Source organism: Macadamia integrifolia, chromosome 9 (genome assembly GCF_013358625.1).
Source record: "Macadamia integrifolia cultivar HAES 741 chromosome 9, SCU_Mint_v3, whole genome shotgun sequence".
NCBI lineage: Eukaryota > Viridiplantae > Streptophyta > Magnoliopsida > Proteales > Proteaceae > Macadamia > Macadamia integrifolia.
Window position 1 is genome coordinate 20,934,278 of NC_056565.1, and position 18,553 is coordinate 20,952,830.

The following is an 18,553-nucleotide window of genomic DNA, read 5'->3' on the forward strand; positions in this document are numbered from 1 at the left end:
GAGGAGTCTTTTTAATTGTACAGCAAAAGTGCCCCTCTGTTAAACCTGGTTCAGTTCGGCGAGTTTTTTGCTCCGCAATGGTATTTCATATGGAATTGTTTTTATATATATAAAAAATAATCAAACGGAAGTTGTTAACCTTGCAAATTCAGGAGGGATTGATCACAGATTTAAAACATGGCAATAGTTTTTCCTGCGAAGCATGGAGTAAAACTGCATTCATCTGCCCCTCCTAGACCTTGCAGTAGCAAGAGCCTTATGTACTGAGTTGCTTATGCTTTAACGAATTCAGGAGGGATGTCGCTCACATTTCCCATACAAATCTGTTATATTGCATTTCACATTTCCCATACAAATCTATTATATTGCATCTTCGGGCATCATAAACCCCACCAAAGGTACATGGAAATATAAACTTATGTGAGATAGTTCTCTCAATAGAGGACATAGTGAGCAAACCAATGAAGAGCAAAGGAATGGTTTTCATATAAAGGCAAAGTATTCATTTCATGCAAGAGAGAGAGAGAGAGAGAGAGAGAGAGAGAGAGAGAGGGTACATATGTAACTCCACGCTACGCTCAGAGAACTTTTTTTCTCAAAATTAATTTTCTAACAGTCACAAATCCATGAGGTTAGTATTCCAATTCTGGCTCAAATGGGCTTGGCTCAACTGATAATCCTGGTCGAAATAGGTTTGGCTCTACCTCATAGAAAACCATGTTTCATTGATAGGATAATATGCATAATAATATAATATTAAGCTGTCTTTAGTATGCATTCTGGAAATAAATTTCGGGTATAGAACATATTCTAGAATTGAAGAAAAAATAGAATCAGATTTTATACTGCGTTCTAGACCCATAATTTATTCCGAGAATTTATACAAAACACAAACATGAATTAAAACATCTAATCAGCATGAAATAAAGTACCAAGGAAATGCTTTAAAGTCTTAAAATCCTTAGCATCCATGCAATGCATGAGAATTTAAGGAACAGAGCTGTGTTTTCTACAGGTTTGCTTGATTCCCTCCAGTACTTTAGTCTCTTAATCCCCTCAATCAAAATTTAATGTCAGCCCACCAAATCTTTATTAAGCCCTTTCTCACATATAAACAATAGAAAATATATTTCTCACATTATGTTGATCTTATGAACATTGAGATTAACGGAGCAGGGTTATTGATTGATTTGTGTTGGATGCCCTGACCTGGAAAAAATAGAAAGAAAAAGATTCTTTAAAAAGGATCAATCCAATTCGAATCCATGGTTCTGCACTAATGTTAATAGTATTCCTTAAAAAAACTTATATGCTAAGAGGGGCATCTACTGTAAAGGGAGAAAGCTAAAAAGAATTTTTAATATCTGGTTGTAAACTCTAAATTCTGAAGTGTCCATGTCTCCTTAGTAGTCAAGAGAAGAAAAGAAAAAGTTCGAATAAATTTGATGAGAAATATAGAAATTGTATAATTATGATTTTTGTCTCATTATATTATTTAAATAAGTTTAAATTTGATGAATAAAAAAATTATTATTTAATTATGATTTTTGTCATATTGTGTATTTTGTACTTTTTTTTTTATTTTTATGTATGGCCCTTGTATTTTTCACTGAAATTTGCTATTTCTACTTTGAAAGCTTCAACATATAGGAGCAAAGCAAAATTGAGCTACCAGTGAAGCCATCCAAACTATGGTTCTACAATAATTGACGGAGAGAATTCTTCTTCCATCAATTTGCTAAGAAATGCATTTTTTTTCTAAATAAAAAGAGAATTGAACTCTCTCTCTCTCTCTCTCTCATTGTCCAGCCTTATGCCTAGACATAGAGGGTGGCAAAATGATATCCTACTCCTATGAAATCCCAAAATCCACCTCCTTGATACCCATGTGTACCCCTCTCATGGCACAGGAGCTCCACAATAGGGAGCATTATTTTAAAAAAATAAAGTTTTATATCCATAAAAAACCCCTACCCCACAGACACAACGGTGTGTGGGTGCACTGGTCTTTCTCCGACAGAAAAAATTTGACCCAAGAATTCAAAAAGAAAACTTATGCTATTTTTATTGTCAAAAAATTAAAATAAAAATTAAAAAATTTTAAATTTGAATTTGTAGAGAAAGATAAACCAATCATTTTATCGTCATGATTTTAATATTAATGTCAAACACTGATTTCTTATGTGTCATCATCCTCTTCAACTTTTTACCAAAAAAAAAAATCATCTTCAACTTTATTTTCTGGGACAAAATCAAATGTTCAGCAATAATTTGGTGCCAGTCTCTGCCTTGGATGCTTGGGCATGGCCTTGGAATTCGAGCATGAGTGAGCCAAAGTTATTGGGTTTTTGATGAATATTGTTTCTCTGGAGGGCACAACTGCACAAGACTTAACCAGAAAGACGCACTAGAGTGTCCTTTTCTTTTGGCACTTTTCTTTCCTTTCTGGCATAACCTTTTCTTGCTCGCTTTTCCTCCTCTGTTTTTTTTTTTTTTGGCGTTTTCCAGTCCCAGTTTTTCTGTTCTCTACTTTCCGGAAGAACTTACAAACTTACTAGGGCAATTGCAGCTTGTACAGTGATAATTTTCACTGTTCTTAGTTCTTACCTTGTCAGAATCATTGTTCTTTTTGGATTTGAGTTGACGAAAACGTGAAAAACTGACTGGGGCTCCCAGTTGGAATTTCCCTTCCTTTCTCCATCACTGTTCACTTTTCTCTTTGAAATTTGAACTTCTCTACTCTACTGTGCCCCTTTCACGTCACGGGGACAGATGGGTTAGATTAGGATGTGGGTTTTCTTCTTTGGGTCTGAAGAAGGTCCGTTTGCTCATGAAATTTGAAATTTGACCTGCATTTATGATTTTATTTCTCACTTTGAAATTTCACAGTTTAATTTGTAAGCTGACCCTGAACGGTAACTACAAAGTTTCTACTCCATTGTCTCCTTCAATGTCTTCAAATGGTCGGTAATGTTGATATGTGCATGCAGGAAGAAGATAGGTAAGTTCAGATGATGAGTTTTTCTTCGTTGGTTCTGCGAGGTGCCTCTGCTCGTCAAACTCAACCTTTGTTTGATTTTATTTTATTTTTTATTTTTTATTTTTGGTTTTCGGTTTTCGTCATTGATTTGCTTATGAACTAAGCCCAGGGAGCAGAAGCTGAATAACCTTTGCACCTGTCTTTTCCATCATGGCTTCATTTTTAAGCTGGTTTTGAAACTGGATTCTTCTCCACTGTTTTCCTCAAAGTCTTCAGATGCTCAGTAATGGAAATGTATGCCATAGAGGAAGAATATGATTAAATTTAAAATGACGGGTTTCCCTGACTTTTCTTCATTGGCTCTGCAGGTTCCTCTGCATTAAACTCAACCTACATTTGGGGTTTCCTTCTCCTCTGTGATTTGCTTATAAGCTAACGCCGTAGAGATTTTGAAAAGATGGGTTGTGCTGCTTCGAGGATCGACAAGGAAAAGAGAGTCCAGAGATGCAAGGATAGAAAGAGGCTCATGAAGCAATTACTTGGGTTTCGAGAACAATTCGCTGCTGCCCAGATGGCTTATTTACAAGCTCTAAAGAACACAGGCATCACACTTCGGCAATTCACTGAATCAGAGACGTTGGAGCTCGAAGAGACCCCATTTGGCCTTGCATTGCCTCCATCTCCTCCTCCTCCTCCTCCTCTTCCTCCTTCTCCACCACCTCCACCTCCACCTCCACCTCCACCTCCTTTTAGCCCTGACTTAAGGAAGGTTGTGAAGACGGAGGAAGAAGTTGTTCAAGAAGAAAGCATTGAGATTGATGAGGAGAGCAGTTGTACAACGCCGCCGCCTCCTCCGTATTTAACCTCATCTTGGGATTTCTGGGACCCTTTTGGGCCTTCCTCTTCTTCTCCACTTCGGCAGAAGAAGATTGAAGTGATTCAGCAGGAAGAGGAGGATTGGGCAGAGACTAAGACAGAATTTGATGAAGAGGAGAAAGTGGAGAAAGTTGCCGCTGATATTGTTCTGGATTCACTTCCAGAGAAGCCTCCGGTGGCAGAGCTCACTGATGATTGTTCTTCAATGGTGAGCTGGTATAGTAAGGATACTGCAGATATGGCCATGGTGGTCAGTAGGAACAAGAAGACTTTGGCGGGTATTATGAGGGAGTTGGATGATTATTTCCTGAAAGCTTCTCATAGTGGGAAGGAAATAGCTGTTCTTCTGGATATCAACAGAGGAGACTCTCTCGACCAGAATATAGGAGAAAGCAATAGTAATTATCATCTCTTCCTTATTCTACCCCCCCCCCCCAAAAAAAAAAAAAAAATACCATCTCTTCCTTATGGAACCATTTTGGTTTCTGTGTTAGAATTCTTACACTTTATAGTTTATTTTTATCTGGGCTTATTCTTATTTAAGCTTCACTTTCGACAGGAAACTTGAAAAGGCTAAATAACCTCGGTACCTGTGCCTTTTCTGTTCAATCTTCCAAGCAGTAGATCCTCTTTTTCTCCAATTTTGATCTTTTCCACCTCTGGCTTGCTTGGTGTCTTTATTTGGGAATCCATGGCTTACTTTAATTAGGTACCTATAAGGAGAGTAAATTTTCATGTAGATTATTGTAGGGATTGACTACAGGTTCTTTTTTAATTTTCATTGGTTTGAGGCCATAAAGGTCTCTGGATCTCAGCAGCTTCAATTTCATGATTCTGAATTGACTTTGCAACTCTCAGTGTGATCACAGTTTTTTTTTTTTCTCCATTTTTACTGCTCCCCCCTGCCTGTGGTCTTTATTTTCATATTTTGTGTTCTATGCATCCCATGGGCTAATTATTCTATAACTGACCTTTTTCTTAGACCCTGTTGCCAATATTTTGGTTTTGGCCGAACTTTGTTGGTTTCAGGATGGTTTAGATGTTGATATTGGTGAGAAGTGAGATCTGTTGCCTACTTGCCTTTTGTAACTTTTCCTTCATCAAGAACCTTTAATTCCTTAGAACTGTATAAAGTCCATAACCCGGAGCGAGTCCAGCTTTTTCAGGGTCCGGGGAGAGGTGGATTGGAGTCGGTCGCAAGTCCCAATCTTCAATATTTTTTCCTCTGAGGACATGCATAGATCACAATTTCAGTTTTACCTATTCATTACTGGTAATTATCCAGGGAATAGGCAAGAACAATCAGTTGGGCCGCAATTGGACCCCTAATGCTAAATGTGCACCTGATCAATTGATTGCGGTTACTTGCTCAGTTGCTGTGAACTCTTCTCTACATATACCACCATTTTGTTTTCCTTGTTTTTCTCAAAGAAAGTTATTCATAAGATTATCATGATTGTCCCATCTAATTGTTTTCCTGGCTCATGAGATCTCCTTGAATGGTTAGTTTAGGGTCCCTTCATATATTTACACCATATATATTCTTATATATCGATGAAATTCCTAAATGCCTGTCATTTGGGTGCCTTGGATTTCTTCTATTCTCTCTGTTATGTATGTGTTAGATATTATTATTACATATCATTCTACTTTCAATCTTTGAAGGATATTTTATCTTTTAAATATTCAATTTATAGGGAAGAGCTGCAAATCGGCAAAGGTCTTCAGCTCATTGTCTTGGAGTTGGTCTTCCAGATTGCTTCAGGCCAGCAGGGACTCTATAGAACTTCAAGGCCCCGGTGAACCTTGCAAACTTGGTGCCCTTTGCATCACACTTGAGAAGCTTTCTGCTGAGGAACAAAAGCTTTATGAAGGAGTTAAGGTAAGTATTGTATTTGGCTTGGAACTAATAAATTAGTGCTTCATTCAGTCACCATCATGTCAAAAATTGTTTTGCCTCTCCTCATAGTGCCCCCAGCTGCCCTGCATGTGTGGATAAGTGTTTCTATGTGTTGATGTACGTTGTTGTAACCGTAACTCAACAGCTCAAGCTTTTATGATAAGCGGTTATAACAGCCTTCTTGTGTCATTTACTGTTGGAACTGTCATTCTTATTTCTGTTTATTTCCATTTTCTGCCTTGGGTTAATATGCGACAGGGGGAAGAACTTGCAAAATTGGAGTATGAAAAGAAGACACTGTTACTGCAGAAACAAAAAGCTGAGGATCAAGAGTTGCCAAGGATTGAGAAAACCCAGTTGAGCATTGAGTGTTTGCAGTCTGAGATCATGTGTTTGCAACAATCAATAAGTAGGACATGTGGATCGATATTGAAGCTTAGAGATGAGGAGTTGCATCCTCAGCTTGTTGAGTTATCATTAGGGTGAGTTAACATTTGTCTGAAAATATTTTTAGATTGAATTCTACATTATTAGTTTTCCAAAAACAATAAACGAACAAATAAAGAAAGGCAAGTTTTTTCATTTGAACTGAATGTGGACATCAAAATTGTGCACTTTTGATTTCTCCAACCTCTCTTAATGTCAAATGCTTGACATGCACTTAGAATAATGTATGATATTATGATGTATGAATGACCATAGGAAGAATTCCTTTCATGTGATGCGTTTCTGGTTCCACCTTGCATAAGCTGGAGTGAACTGATTCAATTAATGTCCATTTCTTGTCTGCCTAATCAAGCTATGCCCTGAAACACACATAATTAGTCTGTCCTTGGTAGTTATTGAAGTTCTATGGCCCTGAGAGTTTCAATGTACTTTTGGGGCAACCTGACAAAGGAAGTCACTAGTCCTAGGCTCATAGTGGGAAAAAGTGTAACGCCCTATGGGCCAAAGAGGATAATATTGTGCCAAGATTAATGGGGCCAGAGCGTTACAAAAAGGAAGGCTTGGGGAGGGAAGCACTCTTGGGGTCACGGGCCTTTGTGTTCATCATATGGCAAAAAAAGGGTCCAGATATAGTTTTGATTGGAACCACTAATCCTCTACCGTAGAATGTGAACAATTTATAGTTTCCATTTTGCCTCTTTTACATGTTTTCCTTTATGTTTTCTATTCCAGGTTGAAGCACATGTGGAGAACAATGTATGAATGTCATCAAGTGCAGAACCATATTGCCCAGAAAATGTCCCATCTCACTAACCATCCCAATGCAGATCCCACAACAGACTACCATCGCCAGGCCACAGCCCAACTGGAAACAGAGGTTACTGCCTGGTACAATAGCTTTTGCAATCTCCTCGGATCTCAGCGGGAGTATGTACAAGCCCTCAACAAGTGGGTCCAACTCACGGACTGCCTAGAGGATGACCAACAAAAAAGTGACCACCCATGTGAGGTCCAGGCCCTCTGTGAAGAATGGCAGCTTGCCCTTGACAGATTGCCAGACAAGGTACCTCCAAATATCTGATAATCACTCCCTATTTCTGGCAATTTTATGATGCTGAAAACTAATGGCTTGAATTCATAGAGATTGGGATGCTAAATGTGTACATCTGTGTCCCACCTTGGGGGTCCACAATGCTGAAGCTAGCTTGATCAGATGTTTACGACTATCTAATCTATCACCTGGTTGGGGAAGCTAGGAGTCATGATTAGTGGTCCAGAAAAGAGGCTACTAGTGTAGAATCTTAATGGTGTCAGAATGGGCACAGTGACAGTCTAAACAAATATAATAGGAAATCTCCTAGCACCAAAACCAGCTTTCATTCCTCATAAACCAGTGAACTCTTCAGGCTGCCTTCCGTAGTCTTTGTTATCCATCTAAAGGAACGGAGTTAATTGTCAGGATCATGGGTTGTCATGTAGCTGTAATCTTGTAACCATTCTTTTTACTAGCCTTAATCTCTTATCTTATTGCTACCTCTGATGTTAATGTCTAAGTGTCAACCATATTAAATGGTATTTGAATTCTAACAGGTGGCCTCTGAAGCCATTAAGAGCTTTGTGTCAGTCATGCGCTCCATAATCTTGCAGCAGGCTGAAGAACGTGACTTGAAGAAGAAGACTGATCGGCTTGAGAGGAGATTGCATAAGGAATTGAACTCCCTGTGCGAAATGGAAATGAAGCTTGATGTTAACTACTCTGGAAATGCAGATTCAACCTTGAGTCTTAAGCATCCTTTATCGGTAAAGCGTGCCAAAACTGAGGCCTTTAAGAAGCGGGTAGAGGATGAGAAGGCAAAATATTTGAACTCAGTCCAGGACAACCGGGCCATGACCCTGAATAACCTACAAACAAGCCTCCCAAATGTCTTCCAGGCATTAACTGGATTCTCAAGTGTGTGCACTCAGGCTTTTGAAGCTATTCATAGCCGTGCGACATCGATAGCCTGTCAAGATGGAGCATTGTAGTTGTAAACCTTGTGAATTGGCTTGACTATGTGAGGCTTATTTGGAGTTTCAGATACCAGCAACAGATCTATTGCTCAACTATCATATACAGTTATTTCAGTTCCAAAATCGCAGTTTCGGAATAAAAAATGTTGCGTGTATGCTTATTTGAAATCATGCTGGGAAAAGAAGTTAACTTTGTAAGTTTGGCACAGGTGAATTCAGCAGCCATCTGGGAGTGGGTTAGAGGCAGATTTTAAAGGTGCCACTGGAGACAATGGTTGGCAAAATATGCTGAATTGTAGGGATTGGCACTAATACATATTCTTTGATCATTTCATTGTAACTTTTCACCCCTACCCTGTCCATCATAAAAATGGAAGGTGGCGAATAGAGATATTGGTTTGCCTTTCTATTCTTTTTCTTCAGAAGATGCTCAGGGTGTATAATATAATACTATGGTGTCCTTCCTTTGTGACAGCTATTTAGAGTATAGATTGGCTTTCGCAGCAAAGGAGACAGCAAGTGTTCTACCATAATCCTGTTGCTATTCAAGATGAAGGGAGGGAGGGCTTGGAGAACATGGTTGCAACTTGCCATCACTTCCAAAAATCTAATCTGAATAGGTAGATTTTCTATATAGTCCTCTTTTTATTGTCTGGATGGGTACCCTTTTAATGTAACGGTTCAAGGATTAGTCTTAACAAAAGCTTCAGTACACAAAATTGTGAGTGTCCTTCCATTGAATTCCAAATCATGGTAGGCCCACTTTTGAGCATTTTAATGGATTATAGGTTGCTTAAGGAATGGCTTCCGTACCAAGAACCAGGCAGAGTTGCACTCTCAAGAAGACTCAATTGAATGGAAAATAATCTGTTCCAGCCTTCTCAATATGAAGCATTGTTCTGTAGATTGATTTCATTTGAAGGTATAATTTTGTAAGAACTAGAAAGACATGTTGGTTTTGGGTCTTTTGGAGTTGCATCTAAAAGTCCTGGGGAGTTGGAAGTTCTGTTCATGTTTCATCCCTTTTAGAATTGCTGACCCTTATTAGCCTTTAGTTATTTAAACATTATACTGACCAGTACTGTGCTTCTCACATATCCTGATTGGGTATAATTTTGAGGTTTTTCATAGGTCTTCATATCCTGCCCAAACTTTGCAGGAGTTTATTTAGTTCACAGATATGTTAATACTTTAAGAGCCTCTGATGATAATAATATGAACTTTGTAGAATTAGTTATAATGGATCCATAAGGTCAGTTTTGGGATGTGTGTAGACCTTCATACTAGGCCACCCAGGCTCACCTTATTTGCAGGATTCCAGTTCTACCAGAAATGGTAGCTTGAGTAGATCCAACTTACAGGTTCACTTTCTTATGTTTTCAATTTGGAAATATAGAAACATTGAACTATAAAGAAAAAGACCCTGAAGAACATGTTTTATTCGGAGTGATTAGTGAAATGAAAGAGACAGCAAAAAGTAGGACTAAAACTTGTTTGGAAGAAAAGATGCTGCTTTGGATATCTTTATGTTCTTGTAGCCCAGACAAAGTTACCCCAAAATGCCTTTCTTTAGTTAACAGTCTAGATTAGTAACACCAGCCTCTACATTCTGGAAAACTCAAGGAGCATAGACGTCCCTCATCTAAATCTGGAAATATCAACTTTATAATAATAAAAACTTATTGATTCCATAGTACAAACTTATCAGCAGATATAGTCCCTTCCCTTCCACTGTTAAAATCTTGCAATTTGATCTTCAGATTGTAATTACCATCCATATGGTTGACACACGGGCATTTTCCCCTCTTCCTCTTTGAGTAGTGCCGCATTGTAACACATTCAATTTGGTTGTCCTTTGCATCCCCCAAGCATTGATTGTTCTTCACTGGGAGAAAGATACCTTTACATCTCAACATCATCCCAATTGATTGCTTTGTCTTCGGTACCACACTCAGAATTATGTAGCCTGTTTCGAGCCAATCTGCTCATCATTGCAAGGCCTGAAACAGAAAATAATAATGGATCAGAACCAGTAAGACATGCTTTGTTCGCTTCTCCATTGAGTAACCTAATATTTGCATCACTGTTGATATTTTTATCCAATTAATCAACTGAATAGTTTTGATCTGCTTGTATTATGAAATGAGTTATAATAGTTGCTTTTCCTGATTCTCCCTTTATTCAAAACAAAGAAAAATAAAAGAGAAAAGGAGCATGAATGAAAGCAATTCAGAAATCTAAAAGCATAAATCAACAAATATAGAAAACATCACAAAATCATGTCTACTAGGAGCATTCTGATCCCCAGTAGACTCAGGAATGTAGTTTGGTTGCTAAGAAAGGCTTTGGTGTAACTTTCAGAAAGATTCTAGTAGTCTGTTATTAGCCTACCACCTAAGCACAACTTTCTAATTCAGTTAGTTTGCTTTTCCTTCAAATTATCTTGCTTTGTTCTAGTTGTAAAATGAGTATAGGATCATGAAAGCTAATTGCTAGTTTCTGCTTTTGTGAGTGGCTTAAAGCTAAGGACCATACCCCCAGCATTGCAATGCAGATTTTAGTTCAGCAACAAAGCATTTCATGGTTTTCTCAGCTGAGAGTTCTAGTCCCCCACTTTCCTGGCGTCCAAGTAAGAAAACCTTGTAGGCTTGTTAGCCATCACATTATCAGTTGCTTCCTCTGTTAGCATGATTGGTTAGGAGAAAACAAAATGAATGCATTTGTGAAAACTTAGGAGTGACTGATACTTTACAAGATAATAGAAAGTCAACTGAGATGAACAAGAACAATGACTAATGATTGCACCAGTTGGCAAAGTGTATGGTGCAACTGGATAGCTAGGTAGATAAAGTTTGCTTTTGACCTATTCATGTATGTGTTTGGATTGATAAACAACATGTAGGGGAATTTCTATGTACCTTCAACCCTTTTGTAGAGTGCCGACCACCATCTATCTCTGGGTACCTGGTAATCATTTAGTGACTCGTCAATATCTTTGTCATGCTTCCCTTCCAAAACACCCTGCAGGGTGATAACTGCATCTTTGGTTCTCTTGATGATGCTATTTTCATCTTCAATCTCCAGCTGCTGGAGATCATTTTGTGAAGAACTGAGGCTCATGGAAAGAGCAAACTTGGCAGCATCCGCCCACCGGGAAGAAGCTAGCCATCTCCTTTGCCTCTGCCCATCTTGCCACCTCATCTCTGCTTTGCCCGACCAGTTCTCCCCATCTCCAAGAACTAAACTCCGTAAATACTGAGCATTTGCAGATCCTGTACTTTGAACCATCTTAGAGAAAGCACTCCCTTCATTTAGCAGTAGATCCTCTGGGGTATCAAATTCTAGAATCTGAAGACAGAAGTCAATGATTTAACATGCATGATATCAAACCCAAGGATAGTGTTGAAGTATCCAATCAAAGGTTTAAGCTATTAGGTGAAGAGGCACAACTGGTATATGAAGTCGTCCAAGGTTCCTGAGTTCTCCAATGTGGAGTTATTCCCAACACTCCCTCTCATGTGATGCCTCTCTTTTGGGTGGCAATGCATGTGGCATGTGTGGCCCCTCTTTTGGGTGAACGTACACAGATGTATGATTAATGTACTGGGTTTTAAGGCTCTAAGACCATGTTGAAGTAATCTAAAACAAAGGCTTAAACTATATATGAATTATGAAATCATCCAATGTCCCAGAATTTACAGTATGGTTTATTCCTACCCTTGGGAAATCAGCAGCAGATATAATAACCTGATCTCAATTTTATTTTTTGATAGGTCTTAACCTGCTGATGATACCCCATTTCATCTCAATCTTAAATAGATACTGACTTCATAACCAACCTTTTTGCCTGAAAAATCTGACGCCCTTTTGGTTTCTAAAAGCATCTGTCTAACTTGTCCTTTCTAAAATGGTAAATAAGTAATACAGTGAGCAAGTTTAAAACTTTGGCCTACCTGACCAGCTTCAAGTAGAATAACACGGTCACAATCAATTATTGTATTAAGTCTGTGAGCAATAATGAGCATAGTGCACGATTTAAATTCTTCTCTAATGGTTTTTTGAATGAGAGCATCTGTTCTAACATCAACAGCCGCTGTTGCTTCATCGAGAACAAGAATCTTGGATCTCCTCAGCAAAGCACGAGCAAGACTTAACAGCTGCCTCTGTCCAACACTGAAATTTTCCCCCGACTCAGAAACCTGGACAAACCGTAAGATTAATCTCAAGTCAGTACCTCTGTTTTTAACAGAAAAGGAAAATGCAAAATAAGAGACGGAACAAACATGCCTAAAAAGAGCAACCCATACACGAGGATCCCGCTACTACAAGGTCTAGGAGGGGCAAATGTATGTAGCCTTACCCCCTGCTTTGCAGGAGAGGCTGTTGCCAAGTTTTAAAATCTGTGACCAACATGTTGCAATAGTGCAACTTGACCGTTGTGCCAAAGGCTCGGTGTTGGATGCACTTTGACCGACAGCATTTGCATCCAGGCCGACGTCAGCCAAATACAAACCGTGTCAGCCAGAGTACAAATTGTGTCAAATTCTGCGAAATTGTACGGATGTGGTGAATCTTTGGCCATATCTCGTTATAATCTCATACTTCCGCCCACCAGCATATAAGCATGCCTACAATACAACAATTTATTTTGCAGGAATATTGAGTAACATGCAACCAAATACAGTCGGCTAATGCATTTCTAGACATGCAAGGTAATATAATTTTCTATGGACCATTCAATTAATTGGCCACTTCTTGGATGATCCATAGTTCTAGAATGACATCCACTCAGATATTTGTAAGAGTCATGTAGAGAAATTTATTTGGTGCCATTGTTCATACTTCCTTTGACCACCACAATAGGAAAAACGAAGAATTAATTGCTTGCAAAACAAGACATGGATCAAAGTCCCTGCATGTGCTCTTTTTTAAATTCTGTTTCTAAACAGTAGGTCATTCTTGCAAAACTACAACCAAAAGAAATAGTAAAAGGGAATATGAGCAAGCATATACCTCAGCATCCAGACCCAAATAATTCCTTCTAATAACATCCTTGAGATGTGCTCTCTCCAAAGCCTCCCAAAGGTCAGCATCATTGTGCTCAGTGAAAGGATCAAGATTAAAACGGACAGTACCTAGGCCAGAGAAAAAAACCAATAAGGTATCCAACAGTTTAAGGTTCATTTGAAACATAAAACCATGAACAGCCATAAAAGGGTCCTCTTATCAAGTAGCAAATTATACAACAAAGTTTTAAACAAAACCAGGGATATTTTTGTAACTAAGAGGCAGCTGTATCCTAGGATGCTGTAGCATAACTGCATAAACCTGGCACAAGCACCCATCAATCTCACACATCAAGATGTTACACTATCCATAAGATGGCCACAGCCTGATAAAAGATCTGATTAGATCACCGAAGTTCCAAAATCCAAACCATCAGAGGATACCCTCAAGGCTCTGTTTATTTCCTTTTACGAGTTTTTTACCTACACAGATGGAACCTAAGAGAACAGTCAGGCTCATATATATGTTGCATTATTTATGCTACTGCACTACTCAAGGGGGGAATTTTAGCAGTAGATATTGATCAGCTTGTTAATGCATCCCACACTACAGCTTAAGTCATATTCCAGCAAGACATCCAAGGTTTCCTATTCATAGAAGATAGTGAATCAATTTATCCGTATGAAGAAAAACTTAAATACAAACTCACATTAGGTATGATTAGAATTACAGGACATGCCCTTTCACCTATAGTGCTGTTCAGATAAATTTTGGTATTTAACTATTACACAAACTTGTTATAGATATAGTTTGCAAGCTGCGAAAAAGCTGAGTTGTTGTAACTATAACTCAAACTTGTGATCCAGAATTGTAACCTTTCCAAAAAGAGTAATAACAAAAATGTACCACTATTACCAAATGTGAAGAATCCATGTTATTTCAAGTGTCCGTAAAGTGAATGAAGAATTTTTAAGAGAAAGAAATGATGCAGATAAAACACAAAAGAACAGGCTTATTTTGATTTATACGAGTCTTGGAATGGGTTATACGTGTATTTGGCATTGATCCATTAGGCTTTCATTGTAATCTGGCTTCTCTGGGCCTATATTATGGGTAGTAGATACAAAAACACATTTTATTTATTTCAGGAGTTCAAGTTTTGGAGCCTGTGGCATCCATCTATGTTATTCATGGGAAGCCAATTCGTTGCTGTTTATTGTTTCTGAATAAGGCATACTTGACTGCAGATTGATTTCGAAAAACAGGTGGAGTTCCCAAATTTTTTGGAACTAGTGGATTCATAAACCATTTCATTTATGGAGATTTTTCAACACTATGAAAATATGACTCTGTTAGTAGTGATCCTACTCATCAATCATGGGGCTTATCTCCCTTTTTTCTTTAAAAAGGAAAGGATTCCAAGTCTACTCATCTTAGTGGTTACCATGTAGTCAACACATCTCAGCCTTTATATCTCAAATAAATGGGGTCGGCTACATGGATCTGTGTGATTTTAAAAAAAAAAATGTTTGGGACATCCCACTCACGAACAATCGGCAACCTGGATCTTAGCCCTCCAGGCAGCTCTGTTAGATGCCATACTTGGGTGAAGACTCAACTTTTGCATGTCTTTTCTTAGTGGTTACCATTTAGTAACCCAAACAAATGGTTCTACTATCCAGATAGAGCACCATAAAACCAGACATCATGTAAGAAGTCATTATTTTGTTACCAATAGAAAAGGTTTCTACTATCTAGACAAAGCATATCACCATAAAACAAGACTGTTGAATACTTCTGTTTGGATTTTGAAACATTGACAGTCAATAACAAATCAAAACATCAAAACTGAAGGCAGTAGACCAACCATCATCCAGCCAGGTACAGATGTCAAAAACACTGATAAAACAGATTATCGGCGAAACTAACTCAAACACCCTTGGGTGCAAGGATTCAGTGGAACACGATGCATCATAGTCCTCTTTTTTTTTTGGTGGAGTAAGAGGGGGAGGGATCTGAATTTAATAAATCATTTCAAATCATCCACACAATGCATAAACTGAATATCCTCAATTTGGTTCACTATCACTTGCATAGAACTCCTAATATTGAAGTACAGATGGTATAGATTTGACAAAATCAGTAAAGATGTTTTACTCACTATACAAGGATACAGCATACCTGAGAAAAGAACAGGTGATTGTGGTATAATCCCAAGAACTTTACGCAAATCTGTCAGACCAAACTTTGCTATATCACAACCATCAATCAATATTCTCCCTCTTTCCAGTTCTACTATCCTAAATAATGCATTGAGCATGCTGGATTTTCCAGCTCCAGTCCGTCCAACTATCCCTACTTTCTCACTTGGAGAAATCATGAAAGACAAATCATGGAGGACCGGAGGAAGTTCAGGCCTATAGCATAGGACAACATCTTCAAACTTGATTGATCCTGATGATGGCCAGCCAGGTGGAGGGCGGTTGCTTTCAATAATAACTGGACCCTCAGAAGGCAAGTCTATATATGTGCCCACCCGCTCGACAGCATTTAAACTATTCTCAGCCATACTTGCAAGTCTTAGAACAGCAGTTAGCAAGAATGTGATATTTAAAGCATAACTAAGAAGCAGACCCATCGTTGATGCAAATGCCACCTGGTTTTCTGCCCGTTGATTCTGCATAACAGCAAATGATGCTGTTAACCAAATCATAAGTCCTCCCAACGTTTCCAAACGGATTGCCAGCCAGCGGTTTGAACCCATATTCACTAGGGTGAATCTGACATTATTGTCCATGGATTTCCCATTAATGTTGGCCATCCGGTCATAGGCTTTGTATGCACGTATAGTGGACAGACCATTTAATGCTTCCCCAAATTGTGCATAGACAGGAGATCTAGTTATCGAATCCAAACGTTTTACTTCACGGGCTGTGCTCTGTCAAACACAAATAAATATGCATCCTCTCATTAGTTTCTACAACTGATTGTAGCCAATAAAAAAGAGAACAGAAAACAGAAAAAGATACAGAATGCTTCTTGTAATGGAGCATTAATGAAACAGAGTGCAAGTAAATTTCCAGTCCCAAAATATGTGTTACAACCGCTTATCCTAAAACTCGAGCTGTTAAGTAAGAGCCACAACAATGTAAATCAAACACAACAGCACCCCTCCCACACATGCAGGCCCACACCCACACGGCTCTGCACATGACACCATCATGTCGTCGTGATATCAAGTGGCACCAAAGGGCACAAAGTGTAGGGGCACAACAACACATAACACAAACCCCTCGCACTTACTAGTGATCGAACACCCATCCTCCTGGCTCTGATAACATGTTACAATCACTTATCCTAAAAGCTCGAGCGTTTAAGTAAGGGCTACAACAATGTATATCAACACAGAATGGTATGTTCCAGGCATCAGTTATACCATAGGTATTTGTGGGTAAGTTCAGAACTAGTTCAGAACTAGGAGTACCTCGCTACACTAGGGGCAAGCTTATGAAATCTTACTCTTTCCAAATATTATCAAGTAAAAGAAATGAAATATTATCCAATTATGGCTGGTTCAGAATCAGAAATGGATATAAAGATATCAAATCAGATATGAATGTGGATCAAAAATTTGACAGGTATCTAAGATTAAAGGGCATTATGTAAAATAAAATTGAAAATGGTCCGACAAAGATCTTATCTGAACCTTCCATTCACATTTCAAAGCCCTCATATGAATTCACAATAGTGGAACCATAACCCGATATATAGTCAAGCCCAACTGCACCCCAGCTAGAAGCCACAAAAAACAGCAACAATATCAACAGATTGCAAACAATTCATGACATTTTTCACATCACAATACATAAGGAATTTTAGGGCCACCATCTGTCTTAGATGCCCATTCATCAAGGGTTTTGTTGCCGTTGTTTCTCCAAACATGGCAGGGGGCAATTTAAGTGAACTAGGGCCCAAATATAATGTTCCATATATGTAAACCAAGATTTTGCACAGGTATTCATGTAGAACAGGTGCAAACAAAGTTACATGCAATGAATTAAGACAACATAAATTTCTGGAAATTGTATATACCTGGTAATACAGATAGGCAGCATAAAACAACACCAGAAGTGGCAATATGCCCCACAGGGATATGGTGCTCACTAAGCCTATCAGGACGAAAGTTGAAAGGAGCTGTGACACTTGACTCAGAAACATATCTGTAAATACAGCAACCGTGCGATCTATATCACCTAGATCCTTGGCAAACCTATTGATTATCCGCCCAATAGGGTTGGTCTGGAAGAACACCATTGAAGCTCTTAAAATGGAATGAAGCATGGCATCATGCAACCTTTTTGCAGCATAAAGACTTGAAGTGATCAACCAATAAGAGTTTGCCAGTGTAATTAATACCTCAATAAAAGAGGGTGGGTGGAAGAATAAGCAAAAATCCAAGTTCCAAGTATGTAGCAACCAAGGATTTAATTCATAAAAGTATTTTAGGGATATAGACAAAAGAGAAAATTGCTATAATCCTTCCACATTTTTTTGAAGATGTGTAAAAAGTTCAACTACTTGTGAAAGTTTAAAGCTTTTGCCACATTCCAAAAATCTCATGACAAGTAAATGAAGTATAAAATACATGGGATTATGATGATAAAGGTTCCTAAAGGCCTCAGACAATAGAAAAGAATAAGCAATCAGAGAACAGGAACATACTAGAATAACGCGTGCATGTTGAATCTTAATATCAACCTTGAGTAGTTCATACATACCTGGCAAACAGATAGAAGTGTATAAACCATATTATAGAATCCAGCACCATATCTTTTCGAGGTGCTTTGATCAGTCCAGATACTTAACCATTTGCTACTTGAAACTCGAAGAACTTCCGTTGACACATAGCAGATGAAGAGTATCATAACTACCCATGCACCACCAAGGGCATTTTTATACCTGCAAAGTTCCCAACAAAAACAACAGAGTCTTATCCCAACAGCAGCCAAATTTCCCATGAATGTTAAATATGATTCGATAACCCCATATAATAAACTAAAACAATAAAAATGTTTGTCGGTTTATTCCATTAGGGTTTTTGCTGCATATCATTCCTGTTTTAGAATGATCTCTTGATATTAAAGGAGATTTGTCCAATGCTGCAACTTGGTCGTATGAGGTGAACTGCCAATGCTATGTAGTCTTTATGATGCAAAATTCTGGACTTAGAAGAAGCCAACTTGAATATTGTATTGCATACAGTGACAGAAGTGCTACGGATGAGCATGGATAAGCCAAACCGAATCTAGACCCTCCTTGACATTCACATTGAC

The 18,553-nt window shown here is 38.4% G+C and overlaps 2 protein-coding genes across 7 annotated transcripts in view; one reads left to right on the forward strand and one right to left on the reverse strand.

The window, feature by feature from the left end:
• The first annotated feature begins 2,525 nt into the window (after nt 1-2,525).
• LOC122089221 (protein ALTERED PHOSPHATE STARVATION RESPONSE 1-like) lies at nt 2,526-8,721 on the forward strand. 2 transcript variants are annotated; one of them, XM_042658778.1, is made up of 6 exons: nt 2,526-3,001; nt 3,349-4,254; nt 5,554-5,738; nt 6,015-6,238; nt 6,936-7,266; nt 7,794-8,721. In XM_042658778.1, the coding sequence occupies exons 2-6, from the start codon at nt 3,438-3,440 to the stop codon at nt 8,226-8,228; spliced, it is 1,992 nt and encodes a 663-aa protein (XP_042514712.1). In that variant the 5' UTR covers nt 2,526-3,001; nt 3,349-3,437; the 3' UTR covers nt 8,229-8,721. The 2 variants fall into 2 exon arrangements, with proteins under 2 accessions (XP_042514712.1, XP_042514713.1); XM_042658779.1 differs by lacking the exon at nt 2,526-3,001 and adding an exon at nt 3,008-3,274.
• A 985-nt stretch (nt 8,722-9,706) lies between these two features.
• Nucleotides 9,707-18,553, reverse strand: part of LOC122089425 (ABC transporter C family member 2-like) — a 30,938-nt gene continuing 22,091 nt past the window's right edge. For all 5 annotated transcript variants that reach the window (XM_042659150.1, XM_042659151.1, XM_042659147.1 and 2 more), the window contains exons 22-28: nt 17,999-18,179; nt 17,313-17,636; nt 15,402-16,158; nt 13,227-13,348; nt 12,167-12,412; nt 11,132-11,561; nt 9,707-10,213 (exon numbers count right to left, since the gene is read on the reverse strand). In XM_042659150.1, the coding sequence (XP_042515084.1) occupies nt 10,116-10,213; nt 11,132-11,561; nt 12,167-12,412; nt 13,227-13,348; nt 15,402-16,158; nt 17,313-17,636; nt 17,999-18,179 (2,158 nt within the window). In that variant the 3' untranslated portion in view covers nt 9,707-10,115. The remainder of the gene's footprint in view (nt 10,214-11,131; nt 11,562-12,166; nt 12,413-13,226; nt 13,349-15,401; nt 16,159-17,312; nt 17,637-17,998; nt 18,180-18,553) is intronic.

Coding starts and splice junctions, on each gene's coding strand:
- LOC122089221 (XM_042658778.1), top strand. CDS start 3,438: ATGGGTTGTGCTGCTTCGAGGATCGACAAGGAAAAGAGAGTCCAGAGA. Junction 5,739..6,014: donor AGCTTTATGAAGGAGTTAAG/GTAAGTATTGTA, acceptor AATATGCGACAG/GGGGAAGAACTTGCAAAATT. Junction 7,267..7,793: donor TTGACAGATTGCCAGACAAG/GTACCTCCAAAT, acceptor GAATTCTAACAG/GTGGCCTCTGAAGCCATTAA.